The 19133-nt window shown below is 51.7% G+C and overlaps 1 protein-coding gene across 2 annotated transcripts in view; it reads left to right on the plus strand.

The window, feature by feature from the left end:
- Positions 1-17072, plus strand: part of ALPK2 (alpha kinase 2) — a 103393-nt gene extending 86321 nt beyond the window's left edge. For both annotated transcript variants that reach the window (XM_049620267.1, XM_049620266.1), the window contains 2 exons: positions 130-178; positions 13221-17072. In XM_049620267.1, coding sequence (XP_049476224.1) covers positions 130-178; positions 13221-13449 — 278 coding nt within the window. In that variant the 3' untranslated portion in view covers positions 13450-17072. The remainder of the gene's footprint in view (positions 1-129; positions 179-13220) is intronic.
- Positions 17073-19133: the final 2061 nt, after the last annotated feature.

Consider the following 19133-nt stretch of genomic DNA (forward strand, 5'->3'; position numbering starts at 1 on the left):
AAAAGTGTGTTACGTAGGAAAGAACTTGACCGTGAGGCTGTCACTACCCCTAGCCCCGGAAGAGGTGGCCGGTCCTTTCTGAGGACCCCCGTGAAACACAAATCCCATCTCCGCTCTCTCTTCCTACAGGTGTGGGAATGAAGTTAACTGACGTTGGCATAGCAACACTGGCAAAAGGGTGAGTAGAAAAAAAAACCAAGCACGTTTCCTTCCACCCCGGGGTTCCAAACACCTGCCGGGCACACATACTGGGAAGCTATGTGGGCAGGTAGGTTTCTTGTCCTAACTGTGGATGATAGATGTTCTCGGGATGAATTCAATTCACTTCTGTCACTTACATAAAATATTTATGGACTTTGTTCTCGCAGGGAAACACATTTGTTTCCTAACTTTGAAACAAACAAGAACTCTGGAAACGCACTTCAAGATTAATTACTAACAGGACCGCCCCGGCGGGGGTGGGTGGGGGGTGGGGGGGACCATGCCAGCATTATTGGGATTTCTTTCAATTATGAATATTCCATTTTTCTACCTTTGATAGCTTCACTATTAGAAGCCTCTTAAATTTTTTTTTTTTTTGTACTTGAACACAGTGAATTCCATTGGCACATTTTTTTTTTTTAATTTTTTTTTTTCAACGTTTTTTATTTATTTTTGGGACAGAGAGAGACAGAGCATGAATGGGGGAGGGGCAGAGAGAGAGGGAGACACAGAATCGGAAACAGGCTCCAGGCTCCGAGCCATCAGCCCAGAGCCTGACGCGGGGCTCGAACTCACGGACCGCGAGATCGTGACCTGGCTGAAGCCGGACGCTTAACCGACTGCGCCACCCAGGCGCCCCTCCATTGGCACATTTTTAATGTATTTCCGTTCTCTCTTATTCACAAAAGCCCTTCAGGCGACTCCCACGCTTTCCTGGTGGTGGTTTCAGGAGCACGTGGCTGGGGGAGAGCAGTGATGAGTTACTTTGGTTGTGGTGATGGCTTTGTTTTCCCAGTTTAGTGTGGGGTGTTGCTCTGTCCGGTGTGGGATATGCCTGGTCGGCCCTGCAGCATTTTCCCGGGTCATCTCTGGAACCACTGTGCCTTCTCTCTGCTTTGCGCGACCGCCATTGAGGAGAAAGCAGGCTCTTTGTGGTTCTTGGTGAAAATAAAGTTCTGGGTTGGAGCTACCACGGTTTTGGCCCGCCCCTGCTGTTCCCATGCGCGGAGACTGTTACGAGGAGGGAATAGACGGCAAGTGGCTTTAGAAGGGACGCATGCCTTGGGTTTTGTTACTGTTCAGGTATGGTGACGCCAGTCCTTTTCTAGATTGAAAAAGAAAACGATGGCCACTGAAAAGGTTTGTTGCCCACGGTCCCCAAGAGGGCCAGGCCCTGGGGTCCACACAGGGAGGCACCACGGTCAGCCAGGAGGCAGGAGGAGTGTGGGGAAAACATGAGCCACGGCTTTTAGCTGGTTTTCCAGGGAAGGAAAGGGCGAGGCAGGGAAGGCAAGCTGGGAATTGGCTGGTTTGAAAAGCTTCAGTAGGCTCGGGGTCGGGGAGGGGGCTGCCCTATTTGTCTAGCCCCTGCCCCGGTGCTAATATAGGGCAGGTATGAGACCTCAGTAGAAGAGGTGGTGGGAACAGGGGTTTTAGAGAGAGACTTGGGTTCAAATCTTGCTCATGCCATTTGCTTCTGACTCTCCCAGTGCTTCTTGTATTATAGGCATTTGTCTGGCCCTTGGGATGGGGGACCTACATCCTGGTTTGCCTGGGACAGTGCAGTTTTTATGCTGGCTATCCTAGCATCCATCTAGTTAGTCATTTTCTCCTGGACAAATTTCCCCATTTAGAAAATAAATTACGGGTGCCTGGGTGGCTCAGTGGGTTGGGCGTCCGGTTTCGGCTCAGGTCATGATCTTGCGGTTTGTGGGATTGAGCCCCACGTCGGGCTCTGTGCTGACAGCTGAGAGCTGACAGCTCAGAGCCTGGAGCCTTGGAGTCTGTGTCTCCCTGTCTCTTTGCCCCTCCCCCACTCACGCTATCTCTCTGTCTCTCAAAAATAAATAAAATATAAAAAAAAATGTTTTTAAAAAGAAAAGAAATTATAGCATGCTATTTGTAAAGGGATTTCTCTGGACCTCAGAAGCACTTCCTAAGTAGGGCAGACCCTATGTTCTTTGGGGGACACTGTAAACTCAGCATCATGCTCACCTGGTTTGAATGCTGAGTTCTCATCTTACCAGCTATGTGGTCACGTGACTTTAAATTCTGGAAGCACTGATCTACAGGATGGGGACACAGGGTGTCTTGAGGATTCCCCCCCCCCCCCCCACCCCCCCCCCCCCGCCGTTAATCGACATCCAGGCCCTGAAGCTCGTATGCAGGCGATAAACATTGGTGATAAACATTGGTGTCCTTTCCCCCTCTTGCCTCAGCCTGACACCAACACCAATGCTGACACTGACATCATACCATTCTTTAGAACAACTTTGTACCAAAACAAAGCAGAAGTTTCAAAAACTAAGACAAGCTTAAGAGCGTGATTATTTAAGACATCTTTTAAAAGCGTCTTAACAGTCTCCGGGAACTCATTGCACGTTTTTCTCCTAATTTAAAAAGAAATCCAGTCCCTTGGTTTTGTTCTCTAATGTGACTTATCTGGCCCGGGACAGCTGCCCAAGACCCATTACCGGAGCTGATGGCTGGAGCCCAGCGCAAAATGTCTATAAAGTATCACTTACGGCCTTCCCTCCCAAGGAGTGGTCACAGAGGAGGAGGTGCGAGAGAAGGGAATTCTGAGAGCTTTAGAAGGGATATTAGATCATCTTGTCCGTTGTTTTTCTGAAACTTTTCTGTAAACTTTTCCTAAGTTTGCAATTTCCCCCCCCCCACAAGAAACGTTTCTTAGAAGCCCGGTTTAAAAAACTGATCAAAGGGGGACCCTCGGAGTGTAAGGAGTGGTTGGGAGTTCTCTTTGGAGGCCCCTCGGAACCCCTGTGCTCTGGATTGAGAACCGACAGCCACATCCCGCCTCCTTACTTCCCAAGTGAGGAGCATAGCACTGTGTGAAGTAAGGCGCCCCGAGGAAGAGGGGCAGGCCCTCAACATTTGGAGCCGAGATTCAATTGAAGAAACGCTCCAGTGGAAGCCGGTGGAAGCCCGGGCTGCCAAATGGAGCCCAAAGCGGGGAGACTTGGAAAGGGTTCTGATTCTGAGGCAGCTCGAAGACAGGCTGAGAAGGCTCCAGGTGGGAAACAGTAGCAAGCAGGGAGGAGAAAGTTGGGGAGCATTGCAGAGGGCAGCGGGCCTCCAGAGAGCAGGAGGGACGAACGGTGGCCGATGACATGCTTTTCTTGATTCACAGCAAGCGCCCCCACGGGCTTAGTTCGTCCATGCTGGAAAGAGAAGAGCCTGGGGAATGGGCACGGTCTTAAGAAGCGGTGTTCCTTGTAGGCGGCCTTATACACGGTCTTTAATCACGTGAGGAAGAACACAAGGCATGGGTGGGAGGACTGCTGAGGCCAATCTGACTTACTTTACAACTAATTAATAATAATGAACAGGGGCACCTGGCTGGCCCAGTTGGAAGAGCCTGTGAGTCTTGATCTCAGGGTCGTGAGTTCGAGCCCCAGGCTGGGAGTAGAGATTACTAAAAACAAACTTAAAAAATTTTATTTTTAAATAATAAATAATACACTGTATTGTTTAGAACAGGAGAAGATCTCCCAAATTTAGGGCCTTTTTCTGGCCAGCAGTGGTCAGGGTCTTTTGCGGGAAGAGAAGCCATTGTGGCATTTAAAGAAAATAGTCCCTTATGTCTCAGTCTCCACCGTATGCACGAGTGAGGCAAGGGCAGAGAGCGAGGGAGGCACAGAATCTGAGGCAGGTTCTAGGCTCTGAGCCGTCAGCACAGAGCCCGAAGCGGGGCTCGAACTCAAAAACTGCAAGATCGTGACCTGAGCCAAAGTCAGATGCTCGACCGACTGAGCTACCCAGGTGCCCCGTGACTTACTTGTTTTAATTCAGCTTTGCCTGGTAGTATGGCCCCTAAAGCAGAAGTATGTCCTATCTCTCCTGGGAGCCAGCGACGGGAACATGTGTGAAAACACATCACCTGTACCTCAGTGCCTGTCATCTTTCAGCAGTGGCGAGTGCGAGAACCTCAAGTTACACAGCATGGCAAACAGCACGGTCACAGCCTAATAAGCCATTTTCTAGGCAGACCCCGGATACTGACGGGAGAGTTGAACATTTTTCCGATTTGAAATTGCTTCGCCATGTAGAGTTCTTTGAAGGGGAAAATTAGGACAATGCCTAATTCTGTAACTAGAGAAATCAGAAGTGGAACCAAAGCAAAACCAGTGCCAACCAACGCTCGCAGGGGAGCAGACCTGCACGTGTCACAGTCTGTCCTGCAAACACACCCACCTCCCCAGCCAGCAGCTGATGAATTTCTGGGGAGATGGCGTGATTGGGATTAGCCACCAGAGGGTGCCAGAGCCAATATGTTTTTCAACCCTTTATAGAAGGCTCAAAAAAAACCCCAAACTCATTTTTATGTTGCCAGATTGAAGTAAAACAAAGAGTACCCTGAGCAGATTTCTTCCCAGTTGGTAAGCATTGAACCAAAATCAGTTTGATATGAGTAGCCACAAAGGACAAAGGACACTCCCCAGGGGGACCACCAACCAGTTAGCTATCCTGAAATGTGTGGCGATGTCCGGTGTCCCTGACATGGAAACCGAATTCCGGAGACCCTGGACAGAATGGCAAATGGCTTGCTCCCTGCGGAAGGGCAGTAAGGACCTAAACGACATGGTAAGGAGCATGGTAAGGACAGTTGCCTGGAGAAAGCAGGTTCTACTGATGTCATTGTGTCCAGCTCTCATCCTACAAGCCATGAAAAAGAGGAGAGACAAAAAAGGACTGCCACCTTCAGTTGGGCTGAGTTCCAGAAAAAAAAAAAAAGGCTCTGCCCTCACTGCCCACCGTGAGCCTCGTGTGCCCATGGGCGGTCGTCACAAGTCTGGGACCCCACTGTACCTGGAGAGAAAGGGGCAGTGCAAATTTGGGATTTGTATTCAATAGGATTTGTATTGAAGATACACAGCTCTACGGCAGGCTTGTGTGCACACATGTGCACGGTGTATGTGTGTGTGTGTGTGTGTGTGGTGACTCCAGGCGGGCTAGCTAACTCTCCAGGCGGGCGCGTGACTCTGCCAGGAAGGGAGGAAACCAAGGGACTTGGGAACAGAATTTCCCGACATCATGTGAGTGCTTCTCACAGCAGGGCTGTGGCTGTAGAACCCACACGTTCTAGCTGACTGGCCAAGGCGGGCTTCAGAGGATAGCCTTTCAGGTCTGAGGGACCTGAGAAAGGCGCTTTGCCCCCTAAATGTCCGCTTTCCCCCGTTGCCCTCCTTGTCATCTACCCTGGAAGGCAGTCTGCATCCCATCTCAATCTGATCAAGCCATCTCGCGGTGGAGCCGGTTGGCCAGTGGCTGGTTTGTTTGGCCAGTCTTGGCCATCAAGGAGGTCTGGGGGCCCACGAAGGGAACATTTACCTTCCCCTCCCTTCCACGATTTTGGCAAGGCATTGCTACTAGCAATGTTCTCGGTGTGAGTTCAGAGTCTCCTGGACCCAGGAGTCAGCAAGGACATACCCGTTCCACGGAGTGGGAATAGCGTGGCAGCTTCCTGGTCTTTGCCCCAAAGTCTTTCAGATGACAGTACGGTTGGAGTTGGGGGGTTCTTCCCATGCCTCGGCACTACCCACCCCCTCGCCCCGCCCAGTCACCCCCAGGACCCGAGGACCCACAGCCAGGCTCCTCGTCCTTTGTCATCCAGCCTCAGAGGCACATCTGAACCAAAAGACCATCTGGAGAGATTGCTGGATGTGAGATCGGCGGCTGCAGGACAAACCTGGGAGACGGTAGGAGGGAAATGGAAGATGAGGACGCAGTGAGGGCCGAGAGGGTTCACGAGCGCCTGACACCAGAGGGCTGGAGGAAGCCCAGAACTGTCCGGAAAGGAGCCACCAGCGCTCTCAGGAAGGTCCCAGCAGAGCACAGCGGAGCTAGGTTGCCCGAACCGAAGAGGGGGGTGTGCAGAGATGCCACGGACTCAAGTGTGTTAATAGAAGAGAAGACAGGAAGGCTTCTAGAAGGTAGCTGGAAAAAGGAGTGGTGTGTGTGTGTGTGTGTCTGTGTGTGTAGCCCAGAGAGAAGTAAAGAACGAGGGGCTCACTGTGGACTGATAGGATTTTGGGGCTTGTCCCATAAAGAAGGTCCCTCAGTCAGCGCTGGCCGGTCCTGAGCACACTCAGTGTGGCCGGCACTCCCCCCTCCTCCTGCCCCAGGCATCTGACGGTGAAGCCCTGATCCCCTTTGGCCTTGACTGCCCAGCCCCGTGCCCTAAAGAGGCTCCCCACTCCGCAGCTAAAATGGGGGGCGGGCGTTGGGAATCCCAGCTCTGGGGCTGAGGACGGTGGCTGACTCTCGGACTGCCTATTTCATGGCTGTCTTGCCTCCAGTGTCCCCTCCTTGGCCTCTGTGTCCCGACTTCAGTTTGTGTCTCAGATATTAAGGAGAGGACTCCATGCTTCCTCCACACCCACGGGGACGAGACTTATGGTCTCCAGAATGGAGCACGGACCATCACGGAGGCTCAGTTCTCCCTCGCCTCCCCAGGGCCCCGGCCCTGCTCCCTCTTCCTCGGGGATCACAGCCCAGAGCCCCTCCTGGTTTGGGCATGCCTTCAGAAGCAAGACAGCAGGAGCCGTGCAAGCGTGCAGGGCTTCTGGAATGCCCCTGCCAGCAGAAGCAGAGAACCAGACTCGTGGGCTGCATTTGTCCTCCTGTCTTTACGTTTCCCCTTTTTTTTTTCCAGCCTGGGCAGAAGTCAGAGAAGTGCCAGGGCCTGTTTCCATGGTAGCAGCCCCCTGCTGTAACTGGGGGCTGAGGGAGGGGCCGGAGAGGAGGCGTGAGGGCAGAGAGTGGGCAGGGGGGAGCAGTGGGGGCTGGGAGCCAAGGGGAGGAGCTGGGGTGGGTTCTCGGGGTTGTGGGACCGCTTGAGCAGCCCTGTGACCGCGGCTCTGACTTACCCTGGGGGCGGCGTGGGAAACTGCCCGACACGGGCGGGGCGCAAGGACAGCCACAGGAAGGCTAGAGCCGTAGCAGTGGTGGCCAGACCAGGGTTTCCATGGTGTTTGTGGGGGTGGGGTGCAAAGAGCAAGGGAGGAAGGTCAGCTTGTACAAGGCAACCTCAGAATGCAATTTGTATAGAAAACACAGATTTGGTTACATTACAGCGTCCCTACCCCCCAAAGAGCTCAGTGACTCTGACAGAAGCACTTTCAAAGGGATCTATGTGCTGTTAAATAATCTCGGGAAACCCTGGGTTGAATAAGTGTAGGAGGTTTCTTTGGTGTGAGGCTTCATAGGGGTGTTTAAAGAGCCAACGTGTGATTGGAAGGCCCGCGGGGGCAGGGAGAAAGATTATGCAATATTAATCACAGCGCTTATGCCACAGGATTATTTTCTATTTCAAAGCATCTTGTGGGACTTACTGCTCCATATTTTGGGAAATGCCGACCCACGGGAAAAAAATCACATAGCATGGCTCACAGAGCCTTCCAGAAATGTCCTCTGGCCTCAGCTCTCCTCAGAACACCTGCCTTGCTGAGGACATCCTCTGCCTTAGCACCTTTGCCCGTGCTCTCCCCTCTGCCAGATAAACCCCAAGCCGTCCTTCCTGTGTGAATCCTTCTTAGGACCCGCCACGCAGTGGGAAAACCCCCATCTCTCAGGTCCCTGGAGCTGTTTATCACGGCATAGTGTAATTATTTGTTTATGGGTCTGTCTTCCCTACAAGAGGGCCAGCTTCTGGAAAAGCTGAATCCTTTTTAATCCCCCTGAATGAAAAAACAAAAGAACAAATAAAGAAATGGAGGGTGTTGATGGGAGTGCAGGAATATTAGATGGTTCCAGAGTGGGGGGCTTCCCAGGGCCCCTCCTTTTACATGTAGATGGCAATCTGTTCCACCTGTTCATAAATCCAGCCCAGGCTTTGCTGTATACACACACACACACACACACACACCCTGAAACAAGAGGTTTATTTCAATTCCTCACCCCCGTCTTCAGCCTGAATTCTGTGTCCTTGTAGTCATTCCCTATAAATTAAAATTTTCTTCAGAAAGGATATCACACTAAAACTTCTGTTGTAAAGAGTCTCTGCCTTGCTTCTGCAAAGCTCACCAACGAGTGGCAATTCAATTCTATTGCTCTTCCTTGTCCCACCGAGTTTTCTTTAACGGATCCCTTCTTAAGCCAGACCAAAAAAAAAAAAACCACCTTAATTTGTTCAACACAGCCAGATCTGGAAGTTTCTGCCACTTGGCTCCACCCGCTCCCCCTCTCCACGTGTGTTTGGAGGCAATAGGAGGCACAGGGGAGCCGTGATAAGCTGAGAGAGAAGCCGACCCTGCCGTCAGTTGACGATTTTTGCATGAGCCCCTTGTCACGATGAGAGAAGACAGGAATAGTTTCTCAGCAAGCAATCAGACTGGCCTGGCTGGCAACACGTAGTGAGGACTGAATAAATCCGTGCCGAGTCAGGGCAGGATTGTAGAAATAGAGAGCTTCCTAGCCCCTCCAGAAGCAGGCTCTGGGATGTTGTATGACCCAAGTTTCAAGGACAAACGATACACCTGTGTCCCGACTTAACTATGAAGGCGCCGGGGCTCCTGGGTGGCTCAGTCAGTTGAGTGTCCGACTCTTGGTTTCAGTTCATGTCACGATCCTAGGGTCATGGGATCGAGCCCTGCGTCCAGCTCTGCCCTGAGTGTGGAGCCTGCTTAAGAATCTCTGTCTCTCCCTTTGCCCCTCTTCCCCTCCCACACGTCGCTCTAAAATAAAAAATAAAAAAAAAAACTCTTAAAAAATTAATTAATTAATTAAAAGGTGTCTCCAAGGTCCAAAGGGGTGGTGGACTTGAGGTCTTCATGCTTTAGTTTGTCTCCTTACTCCTTGGGATTCCTGGACCAGTGGCATCAGCAGCCCCTCAGAATTCATTAGAAGTGCAGGAGCTCAGACCCATCCCAGACCTTCTGAGCCCAAACTGGCATTTAAAAAAAAATTTTTTTTTGATGTTTATTTATTTTTGAGAGAGAGAGAGAGAGACAGTACCAGCCAGGGAGGGGCAGAGAGAGAGAGGGAGACACAGAATCCGAAGCAGGCTCCAGGTTCTGAGCTGTCGGCCCAGAGCCTGATGCGGGGCTGGAACTCGCCAGCTGTGAGATCATGACCCGGGCCGAAGTCGGATGCTCAACCCACTGAGCCACCCAGGTGTCCCCCACACCGGCATTTTAACAAGATTCCTGGGTAATTTATATGCACCACCCCCATCCGAGGGGAAGTTATTTAAGAAAAGGCCCCACTGAGTGCTGTTCAGTGGAAGGAATTTATGGTTCTTCTTCTGGAGGCAGTGAGGGAGGACGGGCAGATTAACTTAAAGTGATGGGCTGGAAAATTACACTAATTTGAGGTTACGGATAAAAAGACCCAGTGAGTAAAACTGCACAGAGCTAAGCTTTCTAGCAATGGAAGCGTGTGAAGTTCTATGAGGTGCTTTATCCCGTTGCATTGGATTCCCAGGGCCACCGTAACAAATGACCAGAAGCTGGGTGGCTCAGAACAACAGATATTTATTCTCTCGCGTTCTGGTCGCCAGGAGTCCAATCCCAGTGTCAGAAGAGTGGGTTCCTTCTGGAGGTTGTGAGGGAGGATGCACCCCACGCCTCTCTCCTGGCTTCCTGAGGTGGCGGTCAACCCTTCGCATTCCCAGCCTTGTGGACGTGCCTCTCCAGTCTCTGCCTCTGTCATCGCACGGTCTTCTCCCTGCGCGTCTGTATCTGCTCTCCCCTTCTTACATAGACGCCCATGATACTGGGTTAAGGGCCCACCCTACTCCCGTGTGACCTCATCTTAATGACATCTATACTAACCCTATTTTTTTTTTTTTAGGGCTTATTTATTTTTGAGGTGGGGGAGGGGGCAGAGAGAGAGGGAGACAGAGGATCTGAAGCGGGCTCTGTGCAGACAGCAGAGAGCCCGACTCAGGGGCTCGAACTCACAAACTGTGAGATCACGACCTGAGCTGAAGCCAGATGCTTAATCGACTGAGCCACCCAAGCGCCATATTCTGAGGTTCTAGGAAGGACGTGCCATTTGGGGGAGATACTGTCCAGCCTTGTGCATCTGTCTAACAAGATCAATGGCAGTGAGTGCAGTGGGGATAATGCTGGAGAGATGCCAGGGTATTTCAGATTCACGGTCCCCTCTACTCCTCGTGGCTCGTGTGGCATGGAAGGCGGACCACAAGCAGGAGAACCTGGACACCCCATTGCTTGGTGTCGGAAAGAGAGCTTGGTGTCCTTTGAAACTCTCCGGCTTAATTGATCTCGGAACACAAAGGATGTGGCCTTGTTTCCTTTTAAGGCATCAGCGATGGCTGTGAGTTTGAGAGAACCAGAAGTCATGGCCGAAGCCCAGCATCCCTGACTGAGACCATCACCACGTTGAGAAAGGGGAAAGATTTTTAATTCTGTGGATGCTAGGTAGCCAGAAAAGGTCTACAGCTGTGATAGGCGAGGGATGGGAGTTCATTATTGTGTGACGTGCCAAGTTGATTGTCCAAAATTGGACCAAGAGAGAAAGGGAAGTCCCGAAATGTGATCTGGAGGCCCCCTTGGGCCAAGGTGAAGTAGCTCTGGGGACGGGGCTTCTATCCACCTGTTTCCTTGGCCTTTATTGAAAAGCCTCCCCTGGACAGGTATGTCGGGAATCAGTATCCTGGGAGAGATCACAGTCTGTGCGGAGAGGTGAGGCACACCCTGAATTCTGAGAAGTGGATGTCGTTCTCCTAAAGATGGAGGGAAGTGGTTGGAGGTGTTTCTCCTCGCGGTGAGGGCGGGAGCAGGGAGGACTCCACGAGAATGCACTTGAGCTAGGGCTTTTGGGGAGCCGGGGGCGGAGAAAGACCGGGGTTCCTCGACTGAGCAGAGCAACCTTCCCTGTAAAGCCTCACCATTGCCCACGGCGGCTCTTGTGACATCCAGCGGTCCCTGCTGCCCTACTCTGGCTTTCCGTGAAGACTCTAAAGAAAGAGGGACAGGGGCGCCTGGGTGGCTCAGTCGTTTAAGCGGCCGACTTCGGCTCAGGTCATGATCTTGCGGTCCGTGGGTTCGAGCCCCGCGTCGGGCTCTGTGCTGACGGCTCAGAGCCTGGAGCCTGTTTCAGATTCTGTGTCTCCCTCTTTCTCTGACCCTCCCCCATTCATGCTCTGTCTCTCTCTGTCTCAAAAATAAATAAACGTTAAAAAAAAAATTTTATAAAAAAAGAAAGAAAGAAAGAAAGAGGGACATAGAGGAAAGGAAGGTGCCAGATTTCCGGGAAGAGGTCTGGGCCCTCAGGGGCTACTGGAGAGGACAGACCCTGCTGGGCTGCCCGAAGTCCTGCTTCTTCGTCCACACTCAGTCTTTCCCATTCCAGAGCATGGGAACCATGATAAAAGGGCTCGCTTCGTACCCAGCATTACACACTTGGCCGCCAGACAACGCTTAAGAAGCGACAATCGAATTTTCTGGGAGGTCCCAGGGTGAGTTAGTGATTTTTCCCTGCAGAGACTAGATGTTCTCTGAGTGTTTAAAAGCCTCCGGGTGGCCTGAGACGGGTGGCCATGATGTGTTTCCAGGGATGTGCTTCAACAGGGAGGCTGCCCCTGCCCATGACCTTCCTGGTTTGTCTGAGGCAGGAGGCCTCCCTCCAGCAGGAGGACGGGTTTGGCTTTCCATCACGTCTGATGAGCACAGGCCCACGCGGCCTTGAGGCCTGCCGGGGGTGCTCAGGCGCCAGAGAAATGCAGTGGGGCTGACATTTCCGCCTGTCACGCCATGTCCTATGGAAGATAGAGATGTAAATATGATGAGGTTAGCAGTGGAGAATTTTCCTACCCTGCTGGATTCAGCCCCTGTCTTGAGCGGACTTTTTCTTCCAGGAGGGAGCTTGACTTTTAGAAACCAAGGCATTTCTCACAAGCAAAAATGGACTGCGGGCTCCTGCAGGGGTGAGGGGGGGCAGAACGTTCCCTCACAGGGAGGAGGAGGAGGAGGAGGAGGAGGAGGAGGAGGAGGGAGCAGGCTGCGTCTATAACAAACTGGTCAAGACAGAGCTGCTCTGGTTCCAGAGATGAAAGGAACCTTCCACTCCCCTAAGAGCTTCCAACCCGGCGTGGATTTCACGGGGAAAAAGCGCACAGTCTCGGTCCCCATTCATTCCAGGTTTCCTTGACCTTCGTGGTTTCTACCAGCAAATGAAAGAGGCCGGGTTTCGTGTTTGTGCTATTAATCAGCCGTGGCCAGAACTGTCCCCCAGCCAGCAGGGCCCGCCGTGAAAAGGGCCCTGGGCTTTGTCGAACACGGGCTCCACCATCGTGGTCTCGATGCCTCCATCATTTTTGAACGAGGAGCCCATGGTTTCCTTTTGTTCGGGGGCCTCACAAATCATGCCGAACGTTCTGTGTGCCGGGCTCACCCCCGCTCCCCCGTTTACCTGCCTCATCCTTCAATGTCGGCTTCCACATCCCTGCCACGGGACGGCCTGTGATGATATTGGTCATGACAGTAACTCGGCCCATGAGTTCAAGCCCCACATCAGGCTTTCTGCTGTCAGTGCAGAGCCTGCTTCAGGTTCTCTCTCTCTCTCGCTCTCTCTCTCAAAAATAAATAAAAATATTTAAGCAAGAGAAAATTCTAAACTAAATAATGTCTTCCAGCCCCAACGTTATAGAATTTTTTTTTATTCAGAACCTCTGGGCGGGATAGGGTGGCTTTCAGACTACCAAGAGATCTAGTTTTTATCAAGATGGTCCAGCACTAGTTACTATGACTAAAAGAAAAAGGCAAATAGTATGCTGTTTCATTGGAACCGTAAGCATCCAGAACACTTGTACCATCACAGGCCTTTGGTCTGGAATGTTCATGCCTGTGGGCCTCGGCCTTTACTTAATCCCACAGGCTTTGTTTCTCCTGTCAATAGTTGTGGCAGAACATTCGGCCATCCTTGCCTGGGGTCGGAATCAATGTGTTTTCCATCTCCCATTAGTTTCCCCTTCGAAGGCTGGTGAAAGTGTCCCGTGTTTTAACAAGTATGTGTCCTTCTACCCAAACCCACAGGTACAAAGGATTTAAAGGCAACTGTTCCATGACCTTCATCGATCAGTTTAAAGCCCTACACCAGTGTAACAAGTATTGTAAAATGCTGGGCCTGACATCACTTCAAAACAACAGCCAGAAACAGAAGAAGCCGGCCGTCACGAAAAGCAGAATTCAGCCAAACTCCACAACCGCAAAGAAGGTGGTGCCCGGGAGCCCAGCGGGAAAGAAAACCTCGCACCCCCTGTGAACGAACGGCCACCAGCTCGCGGCACATAGTCTCGTGGGCACACGTCTGAAAACGCTCGAGAGAGAGCACTTAGCCTGCAGAGCGCCGGTGACGGTCCCATGTCCGACTGCCCGTGCCCCACGCTGCTCCCAAACTCATCGCCTGCTGTCTTCCCTGAGATGATTTCGGAGCAGGATTTGCGACCAGACGTGTGGAGAGGCGAAATCGACGGTCACTCTCAAAGACAGCCCAGCTTTGTACCCACCGGCTTCACGTTCTGTGTCTCTTTGTGTGGGTGCACATGGTTGTGTTGTCAGGGACTTGGTGCCCTGTCCACAGCCCCCCACCCGCCCCCATTCCTAACCTTGGGATTTCTAGACGCCTCCAGCTGCTGTATCAACAGAAAACGTGAATTCCTTCATGGGGTCGAGTTGTCACGCTAGAGTGGAACGTCCTGTTGTGGCCAGAGGTGACTTCCAACAGAAGGGCCGTTTCCCTCATTAGTCGCACATCTGGCTATAATTCTCTGTGTCATTAAATTCACACTTACCCAGAAAGTAAGAGATGCAGAGATTAGCGCAGACCCTTGTTCTTTCGAATTGGTGCCATATTTCACATTCCCCCAGGATTAGCAATTTGGCCATTTCCTAATCAGTGTACCGGAGCACGAAGTATTTGCATCCCTGTTCTCTCCGCATTCTTCCGTCAGTCTCTGTTCGATAGTGACCCTGCGCTATAAACCCCGCGGCTGACCCACGTCGGATCACACCAGAAGGTGGTGTGGAGCCTCCTGGGATCCCCAGCTCCCCGGGAGCCTGGCCCCTCCCCGCATCCCACAGTCTCCTTTCCTGCCAGTTGGGGTCCTGCCCAGCTGTCGGGCAGAACGGCAGCGACCCGCATCAGGCAGGAAGAAATGACATAGAGACCGCTCAGGGATGGTTTTATGCACCCCAAACTGAGAGAGAAAATGTCTGCCTCCCCACTGGTTTGTTGTGGTGGTTGTTAAAGTGACAATTTTTTAGAGCAGCTTTGGGCTTCCGGACAAATGAGCGGCAAGTATGGAGGGTTCCCAAACGCTCCCTCACCCCCTACTCCATCGTTTACCCCTGTTACTATCATCATGTGTCAGTGTGGACATTCGTCGCACTTGAGGAGCAAATGTTATACATCATGAGTCATTAAAGTCCGCAGCGTACATTAGGGTTCACTCTTCGTACATTCTCTGGGTTTTGACACACATGTAACGACACATATCCACCATCACGGTACCCTACAGCGTGGTTCCTCTGCCCTACCGGTCCCCAGCGCCCCACGCATCCATCCTTCCTTCCCCCGCCCCCGACTCCTGGTAGCCACTGGTCTCTCACCATCCCCATCGTTCTGCTTTTTCCAGAACGCCATCTACAGTAGTTGGATGCCCACAGTGTGCGGCCTTCTTAGGTGATAGATTTCAACTACTCCCTGACCGTACCGTTAGGTCACCTCTGAGCAGCGTCATCGCTGCTTCTCAAATTGCAAGTTCGCACGGATCACCCGGGGCTCTTGTGAAAATGCAGGTTCTCGTTCAGTAAATGTGGGGACGGGGGCGAGGTTCTGCATTTCTGGCACGCCCAGGGGCTCCCCGTCCAGCCGGGGACCACACTTGGAGAGAGCGTCACACCACAGATAGAAGGGTCCTGAAATGCCGAGGGGCCGGACCTCCTAGCATTCAAACAACAACGCCCTGTAGGAGCACCAGCGGCCTCTCTGCAAGGATTTGTGAAGTAGCTGTTTGGCCGCAAGGAAGAAACCCCTGGGCGGCACCGGCTCCAGGCCTTGGAGTACCTTGGTGGCTCCCCCCGCCTCTCTTGAGGCCCGTGGGCCTCAACAGAAGATTTCTGGCTTCTTCTTCCGTGCACGGGCACGGGCTTTTGACAAAAAAGAGAACATACACGGGAGTTTTGTTTTGAAAAAGCATTAGAAGGAGAAAACACTTCAGTCAGTCACCTGTCCCTTCAGAAAACCCATCTCTAGCCATCCTTCCGAAGTGATTCCCTGGCTACAGATGAAAATGCTCATTTTACTATCAGGCAGCCTGTGGCCTGCTTTCCCCATACAGATCCTACAGAGGTATTTAGCACAGGAGTTCTAGAAGGTTCCACAAGAGCAAAGAGGCGCAGGGTGCCTTTTGATCAGAATGAGTGTATGCATACACACACACACATACCCACCTGAGTGTGGGTGTGACCAGAGCCCTCTGAACAGACCACGGTACTTTCTTTAGTAATAATTTGTAATTATAAAAATAATATCAACATAAGTAATAAAGAAAAAAAAATAAAAAATTCTAGAAAGGTACAGAATGAAAAATCAAAGTACCCTGTAACTGGCTTCCCCTCTGGCTGGCTTTGAAGTTGAATTTGGAGAGACAGTCAAGGGGAAAGGATCTCCTACTCCCAGACTTTGCAGGTGACAGCTCATGGGGTGGCTCCCTCGGATGGAGCTGTCCTGTCCTCCTTTCGTGGATGCTTAGATTTTTTTCCCCCAAAAATGCCTTTATTGTTTATTGTAATCAGATTTCATCTGTTTGAAAACATTTGGAGGACCAGGGACAGAAGGGGATCCAGGGCTCCCACGGACAGACTTTGTGGGGTGGCGTGGCCATCTGTCCACCACCCAAACCCTGACCTTCTGTTCTATGATGAAAGGCTGTTTTCCTTGCACAAATAAAGTGAGTGGGCGCTCTTAACACCAAGGATACCATTTTGGGGCCTCAGAAATGCCCACATTCACGGCCATTGTTTTAGCTCAGTTTGCACACGTTGAATTTCTCTTGATTTTCCTATTTACCTTCAGAAGTGTGCAGCGTTAGGTCTATAAACACAACACTCAACCGAGGCACTGAGCCGGGACAGCCTAGGGGGGCCAGCTGGGGATTTTGTACTCGATGCCTGCGGGGTGGTCCTATACATTAAGTGTCTCAAGTTTCCTAAAGGGCTCAACAGTGGAGCTCTGCGACGGGCAGATGACAAAAATAAACGCGCGTCTCATCAAAATGAGATTGTGTTTTCAACAGCAGGTCTATCGCTAAGGAGAATGGCAGAGATGTGATGCCTTCTTGCCACTGGGCATCGTGTTCTGGAGGGGTCTGGTTTGGGATGTGCAGATGGCTGGCTTGTGTTAATATTTCAGGTTATCTTACTGTTCCGGTGCCTCCCCAGCCACACTTCTGATAAGCCCCCTATTAGTGGAGGGTTTCAATAGATTCATAGTTAAAAGAATGCCAAAAGAAGCAACAGTCATTTTCTAGTTGTAAAGTGCTCTCTTTCGTAAGTATCCATAGTGTTTTGTGTGTGTGCTGGGCATGTGTTCGGCTGGAGGCACGTGGGAGGAGCCGGCCACAGCCCGGTCGGGCTCGGTCCTTTCAAGTATGCTCTGTTCTGTTGACCTTGGGTGCAGAAGTGAACAAATTGGCATTTTCTCCCCCACTTAGATCTGCAGATGCCACTTGGGCTTAAATAGATTAAAAAAATATATCAAAAAGACGCAAAACCTCTTCTGCCTCCCAGCCACAGGGTGTGTTTTCTGACTCTTTGCTGTAGCAGCGCTGAAATCCTTCGAGAGCCTGCTTGCGCTAAAACTGTTTGGTTAAGAGCCTCCGGCAAGATGGGCGCCATGTCTGCGTGGTCACGTGAGCACAGACTTGCACTTAGTGATGCGATGAACAAATATTTACAAGCGCTCACTGTAGCACCAGATCCACAATGATTCAAATTCTGCTTTCCACGAGAGGCCCCAGCGGTTCCAGCTAGAAGTCATCTCAGAGGCTTTTGTCAAAATTCACATGTTCTTGATCGGATTTGCCCGTGAAAAGCCAGTCTGTCCGCTTCTATTTTAGGGGAAGGAAGTTTCCATCTTAGTAGCAGAAGCAATTCTGATGGGTAGCTCACCTCCACCTTCCTCTCCGTTACATCACTTCCTCTTTCTGCGTCTACTTCCAGGAGGAGTGAGAAGGCAGCGACTGCTTCCCGCTGGTAAGTAACCCACGGTATTGTCTCTGGCGTCTGCGTCAGTCTTGGGGGGCTGTCATAACAAGGGACCACAGACCGCGTGGCTCAAATAACAGAAGTGTATTGTCTCCCAGTCTGGAGCCCAGAGTCCTAGATGAAGGTGTTGGAAGGGCCCCAATCTCAGGAGGTGCTGAGGAAGGCTATGCTCCGGGAGTCTCTCCTGGCCTGGCCTGTGGCCGCACGACTCTGGTCTTTACGTGGTGTTCACCCCACGTGCACATCTGTGCCCAGATGTCTCCCATATAAGGACACCAATCGTATTGGATTAGGGCCCACCCCAATGACCTCATTTCACTTGGTTAAGACCCTGTCTCCAGGGGTGCCTGACCGGCTCATTCAGAGGAGCATGCGACTCTTGATCTCAGGGTGGTGAGTTCGAGCCCCACATGGGGTATAGAGATGACTTAAGTAAATAAAAGGTGTAAAAAAAAAAAAAAAAACCACCACTATCTCCAAATAAGGTCCTGTTCTGAGATCCCATGGGTCAGGGCTTCAACATATGAGTTTTTGGGGAGACAATTCAAGCCATAAGTGTCCCTGTCTTTCACTTCCCACATTCCTGGCCGCTTGCCTGGGCGAGGAGGGGCAGGCCAGAGGAAATAAACACAGACCTCACGGTGGGGATCAGCCCCTAGGAACTATCCTGGTTCTCTTGGAGCCCATCCACACCTCCAGCCCTCATCATTCCCGGAGAAAGAGCTTCATCTGGGTGCCTCAGTTTCCTCTCCCACAGTCTTAGAGGAATCTCTCCCCTTCTCAAAAACTGGAAAAGTAAGCATCGCCATCAGTAGCCACTGAATCCAGGGCCCAAGGGACTCTCCCTGCCCCGGCCCCCCCCCCATGGCGTGACCCCCACATCCTAACTGAGCAAACCATCCTGGTGCCCCCTGGCTGCCCACCGATTTCAAACCGTGCCCCACCTTAACAGTGCTCATTCACATCCTTTCTAGAAGCCCCCCTGTGCCCACGTTCTGATATGCTGCATGGTGGACTCATTTATTTTGTTCAGTGTTGATCTTCCCCATTGGAGTGTGAGCTCTGTGAAGATAGAGATCTTCGTCTTCTCTGTTTACTGCGGGATCCCTAACTCCCTGAAGTGCCCGGAACATAGTAGATGCTTAATAAATACTTGCTAAGTCAATCATGCCCAGATGTTCACGGTGGATGCAGTTTTCGGGCTGTGATTTGGATCGTAGCTGCTTTCCGGTTTCTCTGTGTATCAGATATACTTCCGTATACTTCATTCTTTTTGTTCATTTCGGCAAATTGGAGGATGAGGATTAGAGAAGACCCTCTTCTCCCCTCCCCCTATTAACCCAATTAGAAATGTACTAACTCACCCGCCCACCCTCTTCGCCTCGCAGCACCCCGAGGCCACCTCCTCTCCCATCCGGCTCCGGTTGGTTCTCCCCACAGGAGGCTCACCAGGTAGAGCGCTTACCTCACTTGTGGCCTCCCGCCTCTGCCAGCAGCCGCTCTCAGCCTTCGTCCCCCCAACACCCTCTTTCGGTGGGTCTGGAAGCGACCCGCCAAACCCCGGCCTCGATCCTGTCTCCCCGTCCACCTGCTGATTCCAGGATCCCTAGGGATCCAGAGGCACAAAAAGGTGGACTTAATCTGGGCAGGGCCACCTCCTTGCCCAATTCCAGGGGCCCC

This window comes from Panthera uncia (genome assembly GCF_023721935.1).
Source record: "Panthera uncia isolate 11264 chromosome D3 unlocalized genomic scaffold, Puncia_PCG_1.0 HiC_scaffold_8, whole genome shotgun sequence".
NCBI lineage: Eukaryota > Metazoa > Chordata > Mammalia > Carnivora > Felidae > Panthera > Panthera uncia.